At 56.9% G+C, this 20,835-nt stretch overlaps 1 protein-coding gene across 3 annotated transcripts in view; it reads left to right on the top strand.

Annotated features, from left to right (window-relative positions):
- The window catches only part of SEMA3F (semaphorin 3F), a 29,627-nt gene extending 11,256 nt beyond the window's left edge, over positions 1–18,371 (top strand). For 2 of the 3 annotated variants that reach the window (XM_025915992.2, XM_086698154.1), the window contains exons 3-19: positions 6,953–7,113; positions 7,198–7,260; positions 7,377–7,496; positions 8,204–8,296; positions 9,842–9,935; positions 11,689–11,808; positions 12,002–12,141; positions 12,255–12,369; positions 12,533–12,602; positions 12,772–12,916; positions 14,296–14,518; positions 15,121–15,209; positions 15,345–15,386; positions 15,539–15,696; positions 15,888–15,955; positions 16,248–16,381; positions 17,030–18,371. In XM_025915992.2, the coding sequence (XP_025771777.1) occupies positions 6,953–7,113; positions 7,198–7,260; positions 7,377–7,496; positions 8,204–8,296; positions 9,842–9,935; positions 11,689–11,808; positions 12,002–12,141; positions 12,255–12,369; positions 12,533–12,602; positions 12,772–12,916; positions 14,296–14,518; positions 15,121–15,209; positions 15,345–15,386; positions 15,539–15,696; positions 15,888–15,955; positions 16,248–16,381; positions 17,030–17,440 (2,246 nt within the window). In that variant the 3' untranslated portion in view covers positions 17,441–18,371. The remainder of the gene's footprint in view (positions 1–6,952; positions 7,114–7,197; positions 7,261–7,376; positions 7,497–8,203; positions 8,297–9,841; positions 9,936–11,688; positions 11,809–12,001; positions 12,142–12,254; positions 12,370–12,532; positions 12,603–12,771; positions 12,917–14,295; positions 14,519–15,120; positions 15,210–15,344; positions 15,387–15,538; positions 15,697–15,887; positions 15,956–16,247; positions 16,382–17,029) is intronic. The other variant, XM_025915993.2, reaches the window with a different exon arrangement.
- The last annotated feature ends 2,464 nt before the right edge of the window (positions 18,372–20,835 follow it).

The raw sequence follows: 20,835 nt of genomic DNA, 5'->3' as shown, positions 1-20,835 counted from the left end.
TGTCCTATTGCATCCCCTAAGGCTGACCCTAAGTACACATCTGTCTGTTCAATGCCTCAGTTTCCCCATCTGAATGTTGGGAAGGAGACTGAGACTGTCCGGACATCCTGGGACTCTCTGGGTGGGTGACATGAAGGGCTTGTAGGGACCCCAGGAGTCCAAGGAGGGCAACAGAGGTGGAGGCTGGGTGCAGGGCAGGGGGAGGGTCTTGACACCCACTAGCCTGTCAGTCCCATCCTGGCCTGTCCGTCTGGTTGATTTATCGGAGTAAATGAGCCATGGAGAGTTTGTTGTCTTTTGCAGTCACAGGGAGGAGGTGGCGGGGGAGGGGGGGAAGGAGTGAGGGGTTTCCGGGCTAGGTCTGGAATGTGGGAGGCGGGGTGGGCCCCTGAGGCCAGTGGAGCTGGAGGCCCGATCCACTCTCCCCACCTGAGAAATGGATCAGTGCGACCCCTCCCCACAGGGCCAACTGTCTTCCCAACCCCCTTCATGCTTCTTGGGGCACATTCCTGTGTGAGCTGCTTGCCTGGCCCAGGCTGCTGTCTCCTACCCCATGCACAGGGGCTGCCTGGTCCCTGCAGGCCAGCTTTGCCCCTGCACTGTGTCCTTTCCAAACAGGGGTAGAGCTCTGAGCTCTGCCTGGCTGGTAAATGCCCGAAGGTGTCCTCGTAGGCATCTGCACATGCTGTTAAGGGTCCTACATGGACCTACAAGGGTCCTCCTGGCTCCGTCACCAGCCCAGACCCAGATGATCAGGTGCCATGGGGGTGGGCAGGGATCACTGGAGCACCTAGGCTAGAGAGCTCCCTACCTGCTGGGACAAAACAGTCGAAAGTTATTGGACATCCTCGTGGGAGAGAGGTGTAGAAAACCCTGGGTTTCCAGCTGGCGTGTGTGCCAGGGTATGACCCTGCTGCATCTTCCCTCCTGGCTTTTCCTGGGTCAGGTTGAGCTGTGCCCCCAGCCTGTCCTCTCCTGGGCGGAGTAGGCGGGCACTGGGGCGGAACGGGCGTGGGAATAGCATGGCTGAGCCTGCTGGCCCCAGGCTCCAGCCCTCAGCCCCCAGCCCCCAGCCCCCAAAATGGGAGGGAAGCCTACAGTGGAGCTTTAGCCCAGCTGGGTGGCTCCAGCTTGGCTCTGGCTTGGTGTTTACTGAAGAGCTGGGATGTTTACAGTAGCCCTTAAGAGGGGCCCCCTAGTTCCAGAGGATTTCCCAACTTGAGGGTCCCACTGGGGCTCTTCAGACTTCACCACCTTCCCACACCCCTGGGGTAGCATTTCAGAGTATAGGGACTGCAGCCATCCCTACCCTCACCAGGACTGGGCCAGTGTCACAGCACCTGTCCCTCTGCCCTCCACCCTGGTCTTGTGTCCCTTTCCCCTGGAGGAGCCGACATTCCCAGGAAGTGGCTGCTCTAGATGGTGAAATACGGTAACTGGGTCCCTAGTTCAGACTTTTAAATTAAATTCAATCAGAGCAGTTATTGAATATAAACACACCGAGTCATTTACATGTTAATTATGTTGAATGGACTACAAGGCCATAATTAGTTGCTAATTGGGTGAGAGCGGCTGTAATTGGTTTTGTTGGCACCGACCTGGCTCACCTGCCTGGGGGGAAGGGGGGGTGAGTGTGGATGGCTCCTGGGGAGGCCTCTGGGTGTCCAATATGGAAAGCCTGGCTCAGGATTGGGTTGGAGGGGACAGATATTAAGGGGTTTGGGGCCAGAGGAACTGGAACCTACCCCCCAGGGAAGAGGCAGCTTAAACCCTGGGTCTGGTTTCTAGGGATTCCCATTCAGAACATTCCCCGGATAGAAAAGGGACTGAGACAGCAAGCCCCTGGATCAGCTGTGACAGTCTCCCCTGTCCAGCTCCATGTGGGACCTGACCCTGAACTAATAGTAAATGCCCAAGAGAGTCCATGGGAGGGAGCACAAGACAGATGTCATCCTGGTATATATCCCTGCAGATGCTGGGGCCCTGAGTTGGCCTGGCCAGTGTTTAGGTTTTGGCTTTGGGGTATTAATGAGGTGGGTGTGCTAAGCGGGGGGGGGGGGGGGGGGGGGGCAGGGGGGTGGGGGGGGAGTGAGGGGGAGGGAAGGTGCATGGAAAGGCTTCAGGGGCTGCCCTGCCCCCAGCTCAGTCTGGCTGGGGCTCCCAGGGTTGTAAGGCTGCGGCCAGGGACTGAGGCCTTCCGGCTGGCCGCTCATTAAAAGAGGATTAGGCTGGGAGCCAGGGGGCCAGCCCAGCCCCCAGGCCTTCCTCTGGGGCCCCTCACAGCTTTGGGGGGGTCATAAGGGGCTGGGGGCCACCCCTCCCTAGAGCCCCCTGGGGCATCCAGTACGGACTGTCTAGGCCCTGCCACTCCTTCTGCCGCCAGTGCTGACATCTCGTCCACCTCAGTTTCGTTCCTTGGAAGGGCAGGAGGATAAAGCACTGACAGAGACCCTGGCCAGCACCCCCACCTCTCACCCCCAACCTCATTTTTCTTTAGCTCAGGGATTAGGGCTGCTCTGGCCCACATGAGGTCAGAGGTCAGGGCTGGGCTTCAGGAACCCTCTATCACCCCCAGTACTCAAGCACAGCCAGGGGAGGTGACACTGTCAGTCAGGACCTGCTGCTTTGTGAGGCTGTAACCAAGGGGGCGGGGTACCACCTCCACTCCAGGACCCCCTTTTTACAGCAGCCCCTGCCTCACTGACAACAGAGCCCGTGTCCTAGAGACGGGTAGCAGGGGTCGGCAGCAGGGGTCAGGGCCGCCCACTTGGGGTCTTCGGGTGAGGGCTGCAGACACACCTCCTTAGTGCTGTCCACACCCACCACATCCTTTAAAGTGAGGCATCGGCTGCTTCCAGTAGGGAGGAAACAGAGACCCCCAAGGCTAAACCCCTATGGACTAAGAATGTTCCTGCCTCTGGACGTTTGCCAGGCCATTCTGGGCCAGGACCTTGAGTGTCTAATGGCCATGGGGAAGTTCTAGAGGCTGGGAACGACTGCGGAAATGAGGTGTCTGATGCCAGAAAAGGCTCTTCCTTCCCAATGACGGGAAAAGCCTTCCCGGATGTCGCCCCACCCGACCTGTGCCCAGCCTGGGTGAGGGTATGGGGGTGGGGTGCCCTTCCCAGGAGGCATTATCTGGGCACACCATACTCTCTCCCCAAGGTCAAAGCTTATCCAGACTTGAGTTCTGACATCCACAGAACCTTTGATTGTGCCCCAGCCCTCCCTCAGTAGTGCCATGGAGATGGGGGAGAGGTGACACTCCTGCTGTCAGAGCTGGGCCTGGGATAAGTGGAGCAGAGGAGAGGACAGGCCTGAGGACATGGCAAGGCCAGGTCAACACCGACCCCCACAACAGATGCCCCCTTGGACCCCCAGTTCCCCTTGGCCCAAGTCTCTGCTCCTTAGTGGGGCTGGGGGCCAGGAGGATCTAGCCCTGCTGATGCTACAGGTGTCAGAGCAGGAAACCCAGGACTACTGGCCCACTTCCTGCTCTGTCCCAGGCTTCTTGGAAGAATGAAGGCCTCCAGCTCCTTTGCCCTATGGCAGGTTAGAGAAGGGGGATAGGATACTAGTTTCACTTCTCACCCTATGTCTTGAGGTGAGCACCACTCTCCTCTGGGCCTCAGTCTTCCCGTCTGGAGTTGGGGTACAGGGCTGTCATGGGGACTTTTGTTTTAATTCTTTCCTACAATCTGACATGAGTGAGATGAGCACTGCAGCCATGGACTGCTATGTCCACAGCCCTATACCCAGTTTACTCTAGGGACCTGGAAAAGTCATCCTTCTCCACCTCAGTTTTCCTTTCTGTAAGCTGGGTTTAGGTGGATGATTCAGGGTTTAACTCTGCTCCTGAGTTGGGGGTGGGGTGGAGACAGGCTAGAGTTAGGGGAAGGCTGGGGCTGAGTCAACAGGAAGCCCCTTCCTGCCCCATGGCCTTCTCTGCTCCTCAACCAGCACTAGGAAATGGTATAGCCGGGATGTCCTCCAAGAGATGGTGACATCTGGGAGCCAGCTTGCATGGGGAAAGAACTTGGGACCACATCCCATTCTCCTGTCCCCACCAAGGCAGAGACACCCCATGAAAGATGGTAGGGGGGAAGTCCCAAGAAATACTCTGCTGTCAGCATTTCCCGGAGTTCGAAGCAAGACCCTCACCTTCAGGGATCACCTTGAGTGTCAGTATTAGGAGGGCTCAAGAGATGGTCTAGATAGGAAAATGAGGACAGAGTGCCTTGACTGGGGTCATGAAGCCCACGCCAAAGTCAAAGATTCCTGACCTTTGGTCCCACCCCTTTCCCACCCCACATGGCCTCATGGGGGCTCCCCCTCAAAGTTTCCACAGTGACCAAAACATCATGTCCTGTGACAACAGAGCCATTGACGCCATATCCCATGGCCACTGGGAGGGGTCCCTGGGGTCCTGAGTCACATGCCCTGTTGACGGAGGGAGAGTTACCTTCAGGCCTTGCCCTCCCAGTGGGTAGTGCTCACCACCAGGACTGGCTTTGCCTGGGCCTGCATCTCCTTTAGCCCCAAGGACCATGGGCCTGGGTGGGAATCCTATCCCTATGTGCTTGGTCCTGTCACTTCTCTTCTCTGTGCCTTGCTGTGCACATCTGTAAATCAGATGTTGTCAGCTCAGGGTTTTGCACATAATAGGTGCTTGATGAGTAAATGGGAGGCTCCCTCCAGCCCCACCTCCACCCAGGGGTTAGGGAGCAGGGACTGCAGGTTTAGGAGGAAGGATGTCAGATCATAGGGAGTCTCCTGCTCCCCATGTAGGTCTGCTGAATGAATGGTCTCTCCCCTGCCTTTTTCACAGAAGGGGATGGAGCCTGGAGTGCTGGGGCTCTGAGTTGTGGAGGGTTACTTGGACTTGGGGCTTGGGTACTAGATCACAGAAGGGGGTTCCAAATTACAGAGACCCAAGACTGGGCAGGGATGGAGGGTAGATGTCCCTGGGGCTAGGTATTTGGAGCTTACTTTACCCTAGGTAGGGAAAAGTAGGTACACACTTGAACCCCTGCCTCCCTCTCCTCCATTGCCCCCCAAATGCCCCCTAACCCAGTAGAACGGGTAAGGGGTACAACAAAGACCGTGCCCCCAGCCAGGGTATAAATAACCCCTGGCGGGCTGTCCCAGCCTGGGGGGGCTCCGCTGGCAGCCCCACTTCCTCTCTGGCTGCTTCCTGGCCCTGGGGGTGGGGGAGTGTTTACTTTCCTGTTGTCACTATGGCTGGGTGGCCAGGCAGGGGACTCCAAGTGGCCCAACAACAGGTGCAGGACAGGTGCCCAGGCTGCCCTGCCTAGGACTTCAGAGGCACCGCCGGACAGGCGGGTGAAGCCGTAGCCAGGCAGGGATCGGCCCTTTGATCCCTTGGCGTCCCTGCGTCCCAGCGGTTGGCCAAGGTCATCACCTGTATTCTCTCATTGCCACATAGGGCCGGGCAGGGCAAGGCCTTTGCTTGCCCCCCCCACCCCAGCCCCTCAGATGTAATTCTGGGTCTGCTGTGGGAGTCCCCTGGCTCCCAGCCCACTTCCCACGCCCATCTCAGCACATCCTGGAGCTCCTGTCCGAAGCTGCTCTCAGGCACAGCCCCTCCAGCTCCACTTCAGGGTCCTAGCACACAGCAGGGGTCATGGTCAGCCAGGCCAGTCCGAGACAGCTGCCTGAGTCAAGGTCGACTTTGACTGATGGGATGAGGCCACCTGCTGGTCCCATCTTCGGATGGCATCTAGGGCCTCGGATCTCAGCTGTTCTCCCTTTCCAGAACTCCCCCTTGATTGCCTCACCTGGGAAATGGGTTACCAGCTGTGATGTGGGAAGATAGTATATGTATGAACGCCTTCATGAGTGCCTCATCTGGTGCAGGACATGTGTGTGCACACGTGCGTGCCTGGGCCACGTGCACACATGCATGTGCTCTTCTGTGTGCCACCATCTCAAGCCTCCTGTGCTGGTGAATATTTGTCACCTTCACTATAATCTTTCCTCTCCTGCTGAGCTAAAAATAGCTGGGAGTGGGTGGAGGAGGGGCTTGACAAGAAGACCCCTTGGCTGTCCCCATCCCAGAGGAAGGTTCCCAAGTTTTCTAGAGTCCTGTGTTTGTCATTGGCCTGTCACTGGCCAAGTTCCTTCCTGTCCTTCATCCCTAGAAATGAGGACTTTCCCCCAGCAGTCTGGGGATGGGAGGGCCAGGGCTGCCAGACTCATGCAGAAGAGAAATGAAGGACTCAACGGGACCCTGCCCCCAGGCTTGGGACACTAGTGCTAGGGGGAGGGCTTCTTTCCCAGGAAAGACTATTCCTGGCTGGTTCAAAGTGGCCTGAAAATTCCACCTGCAGCAGCCCAGTGGGATCTGGGGGAAACCCAAGTTCTGTTGGACAGTATAGCTCCAGCAGGGCTTTTCAGTGTCCTGGCTAACCAGCTTCAGACAAGGTGGGGACCATGGTGTGTGTCAGCTTGGCCTTCTGTCTGGTGGGCAGCTGGGGTGAGGACAGGGCATCCCAATCTGTGCCAGCGTCTGCAGGCTGTCCTGGATGCACCTGCCCCCCACCCCCAATGCCCCAGCTCGTTAACCCTTTTAGGCCCCTGTGGAAAGCAGGCCCCACCCTGAGTGTGGGAGCATTAACCCCCAGCTGAGCAAAGACTTTGATGCTATCACGTGCCCTGGTCCACGCCCACTGGCTTTCATTGGGACCCAGAGACTGGCTGGGGCTGCCCATGAGTCAGGGCTTTAGCTCTGGGTGTGGCTCTTTCGCTGGCCTGCCCACCTGTCCCACTTTCTCCTCTCAGCATCTCAGGGACTAGAGAGGGAGCTCCATAAGCTCTAGAGGGGAAGCTAGGGGTTTAAGACGATTGTGTGGTAGGGGTCCCCCCCCATCAAAGGGGACATGTCTGGCTGGTCCCCAAGGATCCTAACTGCTGCCCTGACCTCCACCCACAGAACTTAAGGCCACAGGCACTGCCCACTTCTTCAACTTCCTGCTCAACACAACCGACTACCGAATCCTGCTCAAAGACGAGGACCATGACCGCATGTACGTGGGCAGCAAAGACTATGTGCTGTCCCTGGACCTCCATGACATCAACCGCGAGCCCCTCATTGTAAGGGCCAGCCCCGGTGCCAGGTTGGGGGGATGAGGAACATGGGGCCCCAGGGCTGCACCCTCTGATCCCTGTCTCTGGCAGATCCACTGGGCAGCTTCCCCACAGCGCATTGAGGAGTGCGTGCTCTCAGGCAAGGATGGCAATGTGAGTGCAGAGAGGTCTACAGGTGGCATGGGGGGGCGTGGGGGCAGGTGACCTCAGGGAGGTAGTGGGGCCAGTAAGGCATCTGGGCACCTCCTTGGCTTTCCCTCTGGCCCCAGGGTGAGTGCGGGAACTTCGTCAGGCTCATCCAGCCCTGGAACCGAACACACCTGTATGTGTGTGGGACCGGCGCCTACAACCCCATGTGCACCTATGTAAACCGTGGCCGCCGTGCCCAGGTAAGCCGTGCCCACCCTGGCCCTGTGCTGCCCCATTAGTGGCCACGTGCCAGGGTTCTGATGGGAGGATGAGCTTGAGCCCCAGCCCTACTACTTTCCAGCCCTGTGACCTTGGGTGAGTGACTTCTTTCACTTCTCAGAGCCTCGGTTTCCTCACCTGAAGATGGGGCTAATAGCTGCCTTTCTCACAGGTCGGTGTGAGGAGGAGGCAGTGAGCTAACGCTCCCAAGGCTCTTAGCACTGTGCCTGGCATATAGTAAGCGCTCGCTCCATACGTGCAACAGTTCTCCTGGCTGTGCCTGTGGACCGTGCCCCTGCAGCCAAGCCAGAGGGCCTGGCAGGGCCTCGGCATCAGGAGGCTGGACACCTGGGTCAGCTTCTGCCACACGGCCTGGGGGAGAGCTGCCCCTTCCCCAGCTCTGCCCCACCCTGCCCGCTTCTGCCTTTTTCCATTTCCATGTGGGCATGTATGTAAGCTGGTGTGACCTTGTAGGACAATTGTGAGAGTGATTGGACTTAGGGACACGTGTGTGCAGGTGCTCGACAAGCTGTGTGTATGTGTGCACGCACAGGCACATATGTGTACTCTGGGGGTCCGGGTGCTCGCGTGTGTTCCTGGCATGTGTGGTGTGAGAGGCTGGCAGCCCGGGCCCGCTCCCCCAGCCCCTGCCACCCCTGGCTCTAACCCCTGTTCCTCATCTTCTCAGGCCACGCCCTGGACCCAGATGCAGGTGGTCAAAGGCCGAGGCAGCAGAGCCACGGATGGTGCCCTCCGCCCGACGCCCACAGCCCCACGCCAGGTGGGACTCATCCCTCCAGGCCCTTGCCGGGCAGCACTGCCTCTGAACTGAACTCACCCTGGGCCTGGCCTTCCAGCCAGGAACCTGCACCCCAGGCCAGTCTCCCCAGGGTCTTCCCTGTACTCTGGGAACCCCATCCCACTCCTTCCCTGGCAGTGCCCCCAGGCTCTGAAGGCATTCCCAGCTGGATTCATGTCAGCCTCAGTGAGCCCCTACAGGCAAGAGATCATGAAGGACCAGGTAGGGAAGACAGCCTGAGGACAGCAGTGCCTCAGCCCTCAACATATGTGTGTAGACGTGCATGAGCATCTGCCAACATACGCTTGGGCACGTGTTGTGCATTCTCAAACTCACACCTTAGGTAGCATCCAGAGTCAGAACGTGCCACATGTATGCAGTCTGCCATATTACTCTCAGGTGTCCATGCCCCATGCCTCCGTGGGTCGTGGGTTAACACAGATGTCCCACATACTCCCATGCTTGGGACTCTGCTCCCTTGGGGTGGAAGGGACAGAACTGTCTGTCCACTAGTCACAACTCAGGACTGGGCTGGGGGGCCTGGGGCTGGGCAGGGGCGGGCAGGGGGGCAGGGGCTGCCAGTGAATGATAGAGCAAGTGGTCACTTGAGCAGGTGTGTCTGTGATGGGGAGTGCTGAAAAGTGGGGCCGTTCAGACTGCACGTGTGCCCAGGGTGTGAACGGTGGGTTCCGTGTGCTGACAGTGATGCGTGCCAAGCTGTGTGTGCAGCCCCATGCGTGCAGAAAGTCATGTGTGCAGAGTGTAACTGGAAGCGGGCCTGTGTACACCTTCCCATCACCATCCCTGCCACCTGCTGCCACCTCCTTCCTGCCTCTGTGCCTCTCTCTTTTCCCTCCCTTTGTCCCACGAGCTCATCCTGGTCCCAGTGCCTTCAACAACCTTTCTCCTAGCATCTTCAGGGCTGGGCTGGGAGGCATGGGGGGCTTTGTGAATCCCATGTGGTCTGGGCTGGACCCCTCAACTCCTTGCCCACTGTGGAGACATGGGGAACTGGGGGCTCTGTTGAGGGGCAGAGGAAAGGCTATGGCCTATTATTCTGTCCTGAGGACCACAGGTAGGACATAAAGCCTGGGGACACGGTACCCTCAAAGCCTTCTGGCCTGGTGAGACCTGGCAACAAAGGTCAGGACCAAAGGCCTTTGGTCAGTACCTCCTGCCCTGGTCAGGCGGTCAGCCTCATCTTGGCCAAGGACAGGCAGCCACAGCTCAGGTCAAGCCCAAGGGGGCCCTGACCAGAGTCATCCTGAACCAGTTGGCATGGAGGGGCTTCAGCCCCTGATTCCCAGGTCTTATCTGAGACCAGGAAGTAGCTCCCTTGGAACATGCAGCGTGGCCCTGCCCTGGGAGATCTGGCTGGACAGTTAAAACACAAGGATATCTGGGGAGTGAAGGGGTGGCTTCAGGGTGTCCCTCGGGGCCTGCTCTCACCCTGGGAGCCTGATGACCCTTGCCCTCCCCAGCTGTGGGACCAGCTTGGACGATGCTGAGCTCCCCTCTGCCCTGCAGGATTACATCTTCTACCTGGAGCCCGAGAGACTCGAGTCAGGGAAGGGCAAGTGTCCGTACGACCCCAAGCTGGACACGGCCTCAGCCCTCATCAGTGAGTGCCTCCACCCCACCCTGGTTCTACAACCTAAGTGCGTGGCCTCTGCCTCTGGAATGGGGGTCATGGCACCAACACTTACCTCAGGGCAGAGACCATGACCATGCCATCCCTGAACCCTCCCATGGGGCCCTACCTGTCAGGGGGAGGGTTATAGACCAGATCCCAGTGTGAGCTGAGGGGTAGAGACTAGTGGTGTGAGCCTCTCTCCAGAGTGGGGGGCCAGATCCTACCCTAAAATAGTGTCCATGCAAAGGCCAGACCCCTCCCAGCCACAGGCCACCTAAGAGAGAAGAGAAGCTTGGTCTGTACTGGAGAGGTATGAGGGGAGTGGTTCCCTATACATTCTTGGTTTGTCTGGGAGGCTGGGAGAGCCCCACAAGGAAGCACGGATGGAGAGTCGTGGCCCTCTGACCAGCGGGGGGGGGGGCAGGTTTGTGTCAGGTCTGGCCCAGGAGAGTTGGGAGAATGTTCTCTGAGGAGGGGTCCTGCCTGGGACCTCATGAGTAGCTGCTGCCCCTACCGCCAGGTTGGGTGAGCCCACCAGGCCCCTGGTCCCTGTACTCTGCCTGTTTTCTGGCTGCCCGACCCAGTCTGCCTCTCAGAGCAACTGCTGAGCACTGTGCCACCTCCAAGCTTGGGAAGGGTCTTGGGGTGGGGGTGGGAGACATTATCCTCCCCATCTTGGTGAGTGAAAACGTCAGCCTGATGGCAGAGCCCTGACCAGGGAGTCTGATGGGGGAAGGCAGGGCCTGCCCTGGGCAAGTCTAGAGCCAGCATGGGTACTAAATCTGCAAATTTTCAGGTATTTTGTGAGCTAGCTCTTATTAAACACAGTTATTACTAAAAATTAAATTATATAATTTACAAATAAATTACCTTGAAACAAAGGTAAAAATACTCAAAACTCATTACTTCCAAATTATTTTACTACATTTTATCATTATCTTTGTTCTTGAGGTTATTTGCATCTGTTGTATTTGTGGGGTAGAAATACTATATCATAGTGTTGGCAGCTCTCCCCGGCTCCACTGTCAGTGACCCCAAGTTAGTAGCTTGAAATCAGCCATGGTGGGAGTATTTACACTACAGAAATTGGCTCTCACTACTAATCAGAGCTAATTGCTGCTAATCCCAACCCTCGCAGAGCCAGGTTTTTTTTTTTTTTTTTTTAAATGTTTATTTATTTTGGAGGCGCTTGGGTGGCTCAGCTGGTTAAGCGTCCAACTTTGGCTCAAGTCATGATCTCATGGTTCTTGAGTTCAAGACCCACGTTGGGCTCCCTGATATCAGTGCAGAACCTGCTTTGGATCCTCTGTCTCCCTTTCTCTGCCACTTCCCAGCTCGTACTCTCTCCCTCTCTCTCAAAAATAAATAAACATTTTTTAAATAAATAAATAAATGTATGTATGTTTATTTATTTATTTTTTTTTTTTTTGAGAGAGAGGGGGACAGTGGACCTGAAGCCAGCTCTGCGCTGACAGCAGTGAGCCTGAAGCGGGGCTCGAATTCACAGTGAGATCATTACCTGAGCCGAAGTTGGATGCTTAATTGCTCAGCCACTCAATTGACTGAGCCACCCAGGCAATCCTCAGAGCCAGTTGTTAAACGTTTACCAGGACCCCGCTGATGAGACAGTCATGCCCAGGGGAGCCTGAGGGGAAGATCGGATCCTGCTCTGAAGGCCATTTGCGCTGTACCCTGGTCCTAACAAAGGGATCCCCTAACTGACCCACCTGTCCACCCACAGATGAGGAGCTCTATGCTGGTGTGTACATCGACTTCATGGGCACCGATGCAGCCATCTTCCGCACGCTGGGAAAGCAGACGGCCATGCGCACAGACCAGTACAACTCTCGGTGGCTGAATGGTGAGGGCAGCTTACAAGACCCTGGGTGGGCAGCACATCTAGGATGGGGCAAGATCTTCAAGAGGCACTCATGGGGGGTCTGGCGGGGGATGGGGAAGAGCGGGGGCTGTTCCTGTACTTGTCCTGGGATTCTGTTGGGGAAAGAGGCCTTGTTGGAGGAGCACTTGCCCAGCTGACCACTGCCTACCTACAGACCCTTCATTCATCCACGCTGAGCTCATCCCTGACAGCGCCGAGCGCAACGACGACAAGCTCTACTTCTTCTTCCGCGAGCGATCGGCAGAGGCGCCGCAGAGCCCCGCCGTGTATGCCCGCATTGGGCGCATCTGCCTGGTATGCGCTGGCAGGGTCCCATCTCCCCGCCTCCCAACCCAGTGCCAGCTCCAGCAGCCCTACTCCAGCAGGGGGTGAGAGCTGATCTGACCCTGCTCCCTGTCTGTCCCCAGAATGATGACGGTGGCCATTGCTGCCTGGTCAATAAGTGGAGCACGTTCCTGAAGGCACGACTGGTGTGCTCTGTGCCCGGCGAGGATGGCATTGAGACTCACTTCGATGAGCTCCGTGAGTAACCAGCAGGCAGGCTGGGTCCTGTGGCTTCTGTGGGAGGGGTGGGGGCTGGATGGGTGGTCAGGGCACCTTTGGTGGGCCCCCTGGGCAGGAGTGGGCAAGGCCCTGGGACTCCTGGCTAATGCACCCTCCCAGTGTCTTCTCCCTCTGCCCGCAGAGGATGTGTTTGTCCAGCAGACACAGGATGTGAGGAACCCAGTCATTTATGCTGTCTTTACCTCCTCGGGGTGAGGCTGGGGCCGGGGCTGGCTGTGGCAGGGTGTGGCTGGACTGGGGGATTATATGACTTGTGGAGGACCCCTGCCTGGTGGCAGGCTGTGGGGTGGGGGCAGGCTGGGAAGGGGCCCTGGGCCGAGGGTCTGCCCTGCCCACAGCAGCCTCCTGCCCTGCCCGCAGCTCCGTGTTCCGAGGCTCTGCTGTGTGTGTCTACTCCATGGCTGATATCCGCATGGTCTTCAACGGGCCCTTTGCCCACAAAGAGGGCCCCAACTACCAGTGGATGCCATTCTCAGGGAAGATGCCCTACCCACGGCCTGGCACGGTGAGGACCCCAGTCATTCCACCTTTCCCTTTTCTATGAGGACTGCTTTGGGTTAGCCCCTTTGTAGACATGGGCCCCACTATCATGGAGCTCCTGGCCAGGTGGGGGAGGCAGAGCATACAAACAAATCAATCTACCATGTATCCATTCAAATAAAGCTGACATTTAAAACAAAACAAAACAGGCGCCTGGCTGGCTCAGTTAGTAGAGCATGCGACTCTTAATTTTGAGGTCATGAGTTTGAGCCTCATGTTGGGCATAGAGCTTACTTAAAAAAATAAATAAAATGAGGGGCGCCTGGGTGGCTCAGTCGGTTAAGCGGCCGACTTCAGCTCAGGTCACAATCTCACACTCCGTGAGTTCGAGCCCCGCGTCGGGCTCTGTGCTGACCGCTCAGAGCCTGGAGCCTGTTTCAGATTCCGTGTCTCCCTCTCTCTGTGACCCTCCCCCGTTCATGCTCTGTCTCTCTCTGTCTCAAAAATAAATAAACATTAAAAAAAAAATTAAAAATAAATAAATAAATAAATAAATAAATAAATAAATAAATAAATAAAATGAAACGAAATACCACTTACACAGTGTCAGGCTGTGAAGAACCCAGCCAGGACCCTGAAACAAAGATGACAGCCGGGTGTGGCAGGCTGCTTGGAGGGGGTGCTGTTTGGGAGCCAAGACAAAGCTGGAGGGCAGGCTGGAGTTGGCATAGGTGGCTAATTGTAGCCAGGGAGATGAGGGTGGGCAAGGTCCAGCCTGCAGGGCCTCTGAGGCGGTGGGAGGTGACTCACTTAATCTTGGTGTGATGTGGGCCTCTGCAGGAGTCTAAGCAGGAGAACCGCATGATCTGTTGTGGCTCTGTGGGGGCAGGGCTGGGATGGGGGAGCTGGTCTGAGCAGAGGCCAGGGAAGGCTTCCCCCAATGGTGAACTTGGAGGCCAGAAGGATGGGCTGGAGTTGAGCAGGGGTGCAGGGCAGGCCGAGGGAAAAGTACCAATGAAGGGCAGAGCATGTGTAGGGTGTTAAAGGAACTGGGAGCTGTAGTCCCTTGAGGAGGGGTGGGTTGGGGTGAGGGGCAGATTGGAGGAAGGAGACAACAGGGTGGGGAGTGAGGACGTGGAAAAGGAGTGGTCAGCTCTGCCTAATGCCACAAGGTCCTGGTGCATGAGGCCAGGGATGTGGCTGTGGAATTTGGTTGTGTGGGACCTTGGGACCTCTGCTAGAGCAGGATCTGCAGAGGGGCTGGGTGAGGGGGAAAATCCTGGATGGGAGCTCTGAGGAGCAGAGCAGGTGGATGTGATGGGGACAGACAAAGGAGAGGCCTCTCCTGAAGTTAAGGGCTCCAGCAAGCCCCACCCGGGCCTGACGCTCATCACCTGCCTGCAGTGCCCTGGCGGAACCTTCACACCATCCATGAAGTCCACCAAGGACTACCCTGATGAAGTGATCAATTTCATGCGCAGCCACCCACTCATGTACCAGGCTGTGTACCCTCTGCAGCGGCGGCCCCTGGTCGTCCGCACAGGCGCTCCCTATCGGCTCACCACTGTCGCCGTGGACCAGGTGGATGCAGCCGATGGGCGCTATGAGGTGCTTTTCCTGGGCACAGGTACCCACTGCTGCTCCCGGTCCCTCCCACGCTGGGCCCGGTGGGTGGAGGGTGCTGATCTATGGGGCTGGGACCTACCTTGCTAGGGGTTGCCACAAGCTTGCCAAGGTCAACTCTGCTACCTTCATCCTTTGGAGCCTAGATAACTGAGAAAAGAAACCCCATCACCATCCCCAACCCCCCAGGGGCTGGGAGAGCAGGGAAACTGGGCATCTGGGGACCCGTGAATGGTCAGGAAAGAGGGGACAGGTGGCAGACACCTCTAGGATATGTGGGTCCAGATACTGACATACATGCTCTCGTGTGCACATGCACAGGTGTGCCCATCCCAGTTCCAGTCCCTCAACACGGAAATGCCTCCAGCATCCTATGCTCAGCAGTGCCCAAACTGAGGGTCTGGGGTGGGAGGGGCAGACCCTGGCCGTGACCCCCTCCCCCATTATCTTGGGCCCCTGACATCCAGGGGAACTTCTTCAACCTTGGCACAGAGCTCCTGCTCCACTGCCCTTGGGGGTTGGGGCCCTGGTGGGGGAAGGGGCTGAGGCTGGTACCCCTTCCCCAGTGTCCTCAGCCCCACTGAGGCCCTGCCCGGCCCGTTCCAGACCGCGGGACAGTGCAGAAGGTCATCGTGTTGCCCAAGGATGACCAGGAGATGGAGGAGCTAATGCTGGAGGAGGTGGAGGTCTTCAAGGTGGGTATGACACCCAGAACTGTTCATCTCACCCTGGCCCTCCTTGGTATCAGCTTCTGACTTCAGACTTCAGACCTCTTGGTCAGGGCAAGGAGGGCATCCCCAGGGCCCCAAACTAATCCCTATCTTTTTCAGGACCCAGCACCTGTTAAGACCATGACCATCTCTTCCAAGAGGGTGAGTTTTGGTGAGGTGGGCTGGGGGTAGGGACAGAGCCTGTTCTCCCTTGGGGTCCTGCCCTTGGCATAGGGATGGGGAAACTGAGGCATGGAACGTGATGGGGGCTGGCTGTGGGAAGGCAACTGACAAGCCCCTACCCCTGCTCTCAGCAACAACTGTACGTGGCCTCAGCTGTGGGTGTCACACACCTGAGCCTGCACCGCTGCCAGGCATATGGGGCTGCCTGTGCCGACTGCTGCCTCGCCCGGGACCCCTACTGTGCCTGGGATGGCCAGGCCTGTTCCCGCTACACAGCGTCTTCCAAGAGGTGTGGACCCCCAGGCCCTTGGAATTTTAGTCACTGGACCCAGGGCCCTGTCCTGGGGGTTTGGTGGTGGATATATTACCCTAGGGGAGTTTATGGATGGGATTCCTGCCTGGAGTCTTGGGGGTACAGGGGCCTGGGGGGGGGTGGCAAACTTGCTTGAGAATACTTGCTGAGGCGCTATCCTCATCTAGGCGGAGCCGCCGGCAGGATGTCCGGCATGGGAACCCCATCAGGCAGTGTCGCGGGTTCAACTCCAACGGTGAGTGTGCTGTGACTCACCACTGGGCACTCCTCACAGTGTGGAACCCTGTGAGGCCCATGGAGCTGCTCCCAGGGAAGGATTCTCACGTGGTCCATGGGCGTAAGGGGGCTTGGGATTTTAGAGATGGGATGTCCCTAGCCACTCCCTCAAGAAGTGGGTGCCCGATAGTGCAGCCCTGCCTTTATACAGGGTGGATGTCCCTGTATATGCCCCTTGCACCTGCCTCTGGCCACCCTACAGTCTGCCCAGAGGCAATGCTGCTTTCATGCAGCGCCCCCTTGTTCCACAGCCAACAAGAATACCGTGGAGTCCGTGCAGTACGGTGTGGCTGGGAGTGCAGCCTTCCTCGAATGCCAGCCTCGCTCACCCCAGGCCACAGTTAAGTGGCTGTTCCAGCGAGATCCCAGTGACCGGCGCCGTGAGGTGATTTCTTGTACCCCACAGCCCCCACCGCGGATGTGGGAGTCCCCTGTGCAGTAGAAATTCCCTGTGGGTGAAATGTGATATAGGAGCTGACCCAGAGCAGCCCCCATTCTAAGAAAGCCCTTCCAAGTTCCCTTCCCTGTGTGGGAATCATTCAGGTGAATCTAGTTATATGGAAACTCTGGGATTTCCGCATTATATGGAAACCGCTTAATGCCTATTTACATGAAAATTCCATGTGTGTGCTCCATTGGAAGTATACCTCATTATATGGAAATGTCATGTGGTTGAACTCTAGTATATGGGAATTCTGTGGGGTAGCCCTCATTTTATGGAAATGCCTTCCATGCATCTCTCCTTACGTGGAAATTCTATATGGATACGCCAGTTCCCATTAAAAAGAAATTCTTTGTGATTGCTCCAAAATTCTCTTGTTGTACAGAAATCCCCTTATGATCCTGAAATGGAAATGTGTGTGGATGCCTATTCAGATGTTATGTGGAAAACTACTGTGGGATTTTCTTGGTATATGGAAATTCCACATGAGAGCCCCTCCATGGAATGGGCACAGAAGGGGTCTGCTCTGGGAGCTGGCTAGGCAGCCGAGTGGTCACACAACCCCTGAGCCCCCACTCCCTGCCCCTGCAGATTCGTGCGGAGGACCGCTTCCTGCGCACAGAGCAGGGCTTGCTGCTTCGCGCCCTGCAGCTCAGTGACCGTGGCCTCTACTCCTGCACTGCCACCGAGAACAACTTCAAGCATGTCGTCACACGGGTACAGCTGCACGTCCTGGGTCAGGATGCCGTCCATGCTGCCCTCTTCCCACCGCCAGCTGTGAGCGCCCCACCACTGCCAGGCGCCGGCCCCCCCACACCCTCTTACCAGGAGCTGGCCCAACTGCTGGCCCAGCCGGAAGTGGGCCTCATCCACCAGTACTGCCAGGGCTACTGGCGCCATGTGCCCCCAAGCCCCAGGGAGGCCCCGGGGGCACCCAGGCCTCCTGAACCCCAGGACCAGAAAAAGCCCCGGAACCGCCGTCACCACCCTCCAGACACATGAGGCCAGCTGTCTGAGCCCTGAAATGGGCCAGCCTAGGCCTTGTCCCTTTTAATATAAAAGATATATATATATATATATATATATAAAATATCTATATTCTATACACACCCTGCCCCTGCAAAGACAGTATTTATTGGTGGGTTGTATATAGCCTGCCTCAGCGGCAGCACCGTCCAAAACTTAGACCCATGCTGGTCAGAGACGGCAGGAAACAGAGCCCACTTAACCAGGCCCAGCCAGTTGGCAGGGCCAGGCCAGGACCACACAGTCCCCAGACTCAGCTGGGAGTCTACATGCTCAACAGCCATCGCCGGGATCTACAGGACACAAGGAGGGAGCAAGCTCTACCCGGACAGGGAACAGACTGCACACCTTTGCCAGTGTGTGCTATCAGCCTGTGCCACTGGCATAGACGTGGATTTGAGGACTGCTTTGGAGACTGGGAGCGGGGGTGGGGGGCTCAGATGCACTCAGAGAAGGGAAGAAGGGGCCGACACAGGAGGCCGGCCCCTGCCTGGGAGGGGGCACTCAGTCAAGGCCAGCCCCTTCCCGGGTATTTATTCTCTATTTATTGGGGACAGGAGCAGAGGAGCCCTGCCTGGGTGGGGTGCGCTTCCAGCCCCTCCTTCCCTCCCTGCCTGACCACTCTACCTCCTCTTCCCTTTTTCTGGGCCACTGTGACTTGGGGGCTGGGAGAATAGCAGAGGGGCAGGTTCAGGTAGGGTCAAGGGGAGAGGGGGCTATGGTGGAGGCCTGGGGCCTTCAGGGGCTCCCCAGGGCTCCCTTCTGCCCACCACTTCAGATGATGGGTGTAAATAGCTCTTAGGGGCTTCGGGGTAGGTGGGTAGGGGCTCCTGGTGGCCCTCGGCTGCCCAGGCCACAGCCACCCTTGCGTTCCATCTTGCTAATAAACACTGGCTCTGGGACTGGACTTTGGCTTTTCTCCTTGGCGGGGGAGGGAGGATGGGGGTTCAGCCCATGCCCAGATCCTGTCCTTCCTGCCCCCCTTTATGTGGTCTGACCATCATTCCCACACCTCTCTTGCAAGCTCAGCTTCCATTCGTTTGTTCACAGGTTTGACCGTTTGTTCAACACTGCTTTCTTTTTTTTTTTTTTTAATTTTTTTTTTTTTCAACGTTTATTTATTTTTGGGACAGAGAGAGACAGAGCATGAACGGGGGAGGGGCAGAGAGAGAGGGAGACACAGAACCAGAAACAGGCTCCAGGCTCCGAGCCATCAGCCCAGAGCCCGACGCGGGGCTCGAACCCACGGACTGCGAGATCGTGACCTGGCTGAAGTCGGACGCTCAACCGACTGCGCCACCCAGGCGCCCCTCAACACTGCTTTCTTACCTGCCTTTGAGGTGGGCTTTGTGCCAGGCTCTAAGGGCTAAGAATTGGCAAGACAAAGCCACAGCCCTCACAGTCTGGCTGCCCCTGCCCTGAGAATTGACAAAATTCCCATCCTTCCTGCTTCCTTCCAGCCAGCTCTCAGCAGAGGGCCTGGCATGAGCAAATGTCCAGAGGTGGTGAAGACCAGGACAGGTGGGGTGCCTCTGGAGAGGAGGAAGTGGGGCCGGGGGCCCTGGGCCAAATTGAATGAGTCAAGACCTGGCAGGGGAAGCTAAGAGCTGGGAAGGCCCATGGGTCCAGCAGGGCTTACAGCCATACCTGGCAGGCAAGGGGAGTCAGGTGGGGACTGGGAGGCAGCGAATGGCCCCACTTTAAATAAACCCAATAGGCAGAAACCAGATTTGTGCTGGTCCAACAAACCTGGGCTCCTGCACTGCCCCAAATCCCTGCCAGAGCCCACTTACAATGTGGCGGGTAGGGGATGGGTAGAAGCTGGAAGCTGAAAGTGGCACAGATAATCGGTTGTTCTTGGACAGACCCCACCCACCCACCCCATAGAGTAGATGTGAAGCCATCAGCCTCTGGTAGGAGCCAGTATCCATTTCCCACATGTTTAGGGACAGTCTCTAACACTCAGGATCTGAGGCCCTGGCACCCCCTCATGGTCTCTTGGGTCTGCAGCAGAGTTGAGTACTGAAAGGCAGGTAGGTGTCCCAGAGGAGTCCAGCCAGGAGGCTCAGGGTCTCTGGAGGGAGCCTTGAGAGCCTAGGGTTTGGGTCTTTATATAGGAGGTGGGAAATCTCCAGAGCCTGGGAACTCAACACGTTAGGCTCAGTTGAACCTCTTCCACTTAGCAGTACTTCTTGTGCCATCTGAACCTGAATACAGAATCTAGGCCCCCTAAGCTGAGGCAGGCATGCCCTACAGATGCCCTTAGGCAAATCCTAGAACACACACAAGGAACAGATCAGGAGAAGGATGGGAGATGAGTTCCACTCCTCCTTGCCCCTGGGAGCACCAGACCTGCTCTGGGAATAGCAGACATGTGACAACAGGCCTGCAAAACATTCTCTGGAAGAGCCCGGCCATCTCTGCAAGTCAGGGATCTTGTTGCAGTCAAATACACATGTACACATAGGCACAGGCACATGCAAGTATGCACACATACACATGTAGAAATGCACATGTGCACAGGCACGTGCTTACATAAGCACAGGCAAAAATAGGCATGTGCATGCTAATGCATGCACTGCTCATGTACAAGCATCCATACATCCATACACAAATACACAAATGCACATGTTAATCCACATAAGCACAGCAAAGTACACATAGAAGCACATGTGCACATAAGGAAAAACAAAACCATGTCTACACACATGCACACATGTACAAAGGCATGCGTAGGCATACATGTACTCAATGGCACAAACAGGCACATGTGTACACACAAGTATACATACGGACAAATGTGTCATGTCACTGCTTTGGTTGATGCCAGCAAAGGATAGCCGCACACACACCCAGGCACACACAGTGGACATGTACGCCCCCACCCCAAGTCTGTTGGAATCATGGAGTTATGTAGAGGCCCTGCCCAGGTGAGATCCAGCCCTCAGTACCAGGCAAATGCAATTCCCTGCTTTCCTTCTTGACTCTCTGCAGAGCATGGAACCCTGGTCTGGAGTCACCCAGCCCTTCTCAACCACTTCCTTCTATGTGACCGTCTGAGCCTCTACTTCGTCATCAGTAAAATGGGGCTGATGATGTAGGTACCCATTCACCGGGGACCATGTGAGCTTACAAAATAAGGAGCAGCACTGAGTCCAGGGCTGGGCAGGGGCAGGTGCTCCATGCTTGCTTCTCCCTCTACTCCCTGTTGCCAGCCCCACCCCAACTGTCCCCACCCTAGGGACTCAAGGTCCTATTCTCCCCCTTCTAAGCTTGCACCCTATGGAACACAACTCCCTGCTCTGGCTCACGGGCTGGACTGTCCCCAGGATCTCTCTTAGAGGGTTGGGGCAGGAAGAGAGGGGTGCAGA

This window comes from Puma concolor, chromosome A2 (genome assembly GCF_028749965.1).
Source record: "Puma concolor isolate L17-30 chromosome A2, mPumCon1.1.hap2, whole genome shotgun sequence".
Taxonomy (NCBI): domain Eukaryota; kingdom Metazoa; phylum Chordata; class Mammalia; order Carnivora; family Felidae; genus Puma; species Puma concolor.
The sequence above is the reverse complement of the archived record's forward strand: the minus strand, read 5'-3'. Positions and strand labels throughout refer to the sequence as shown.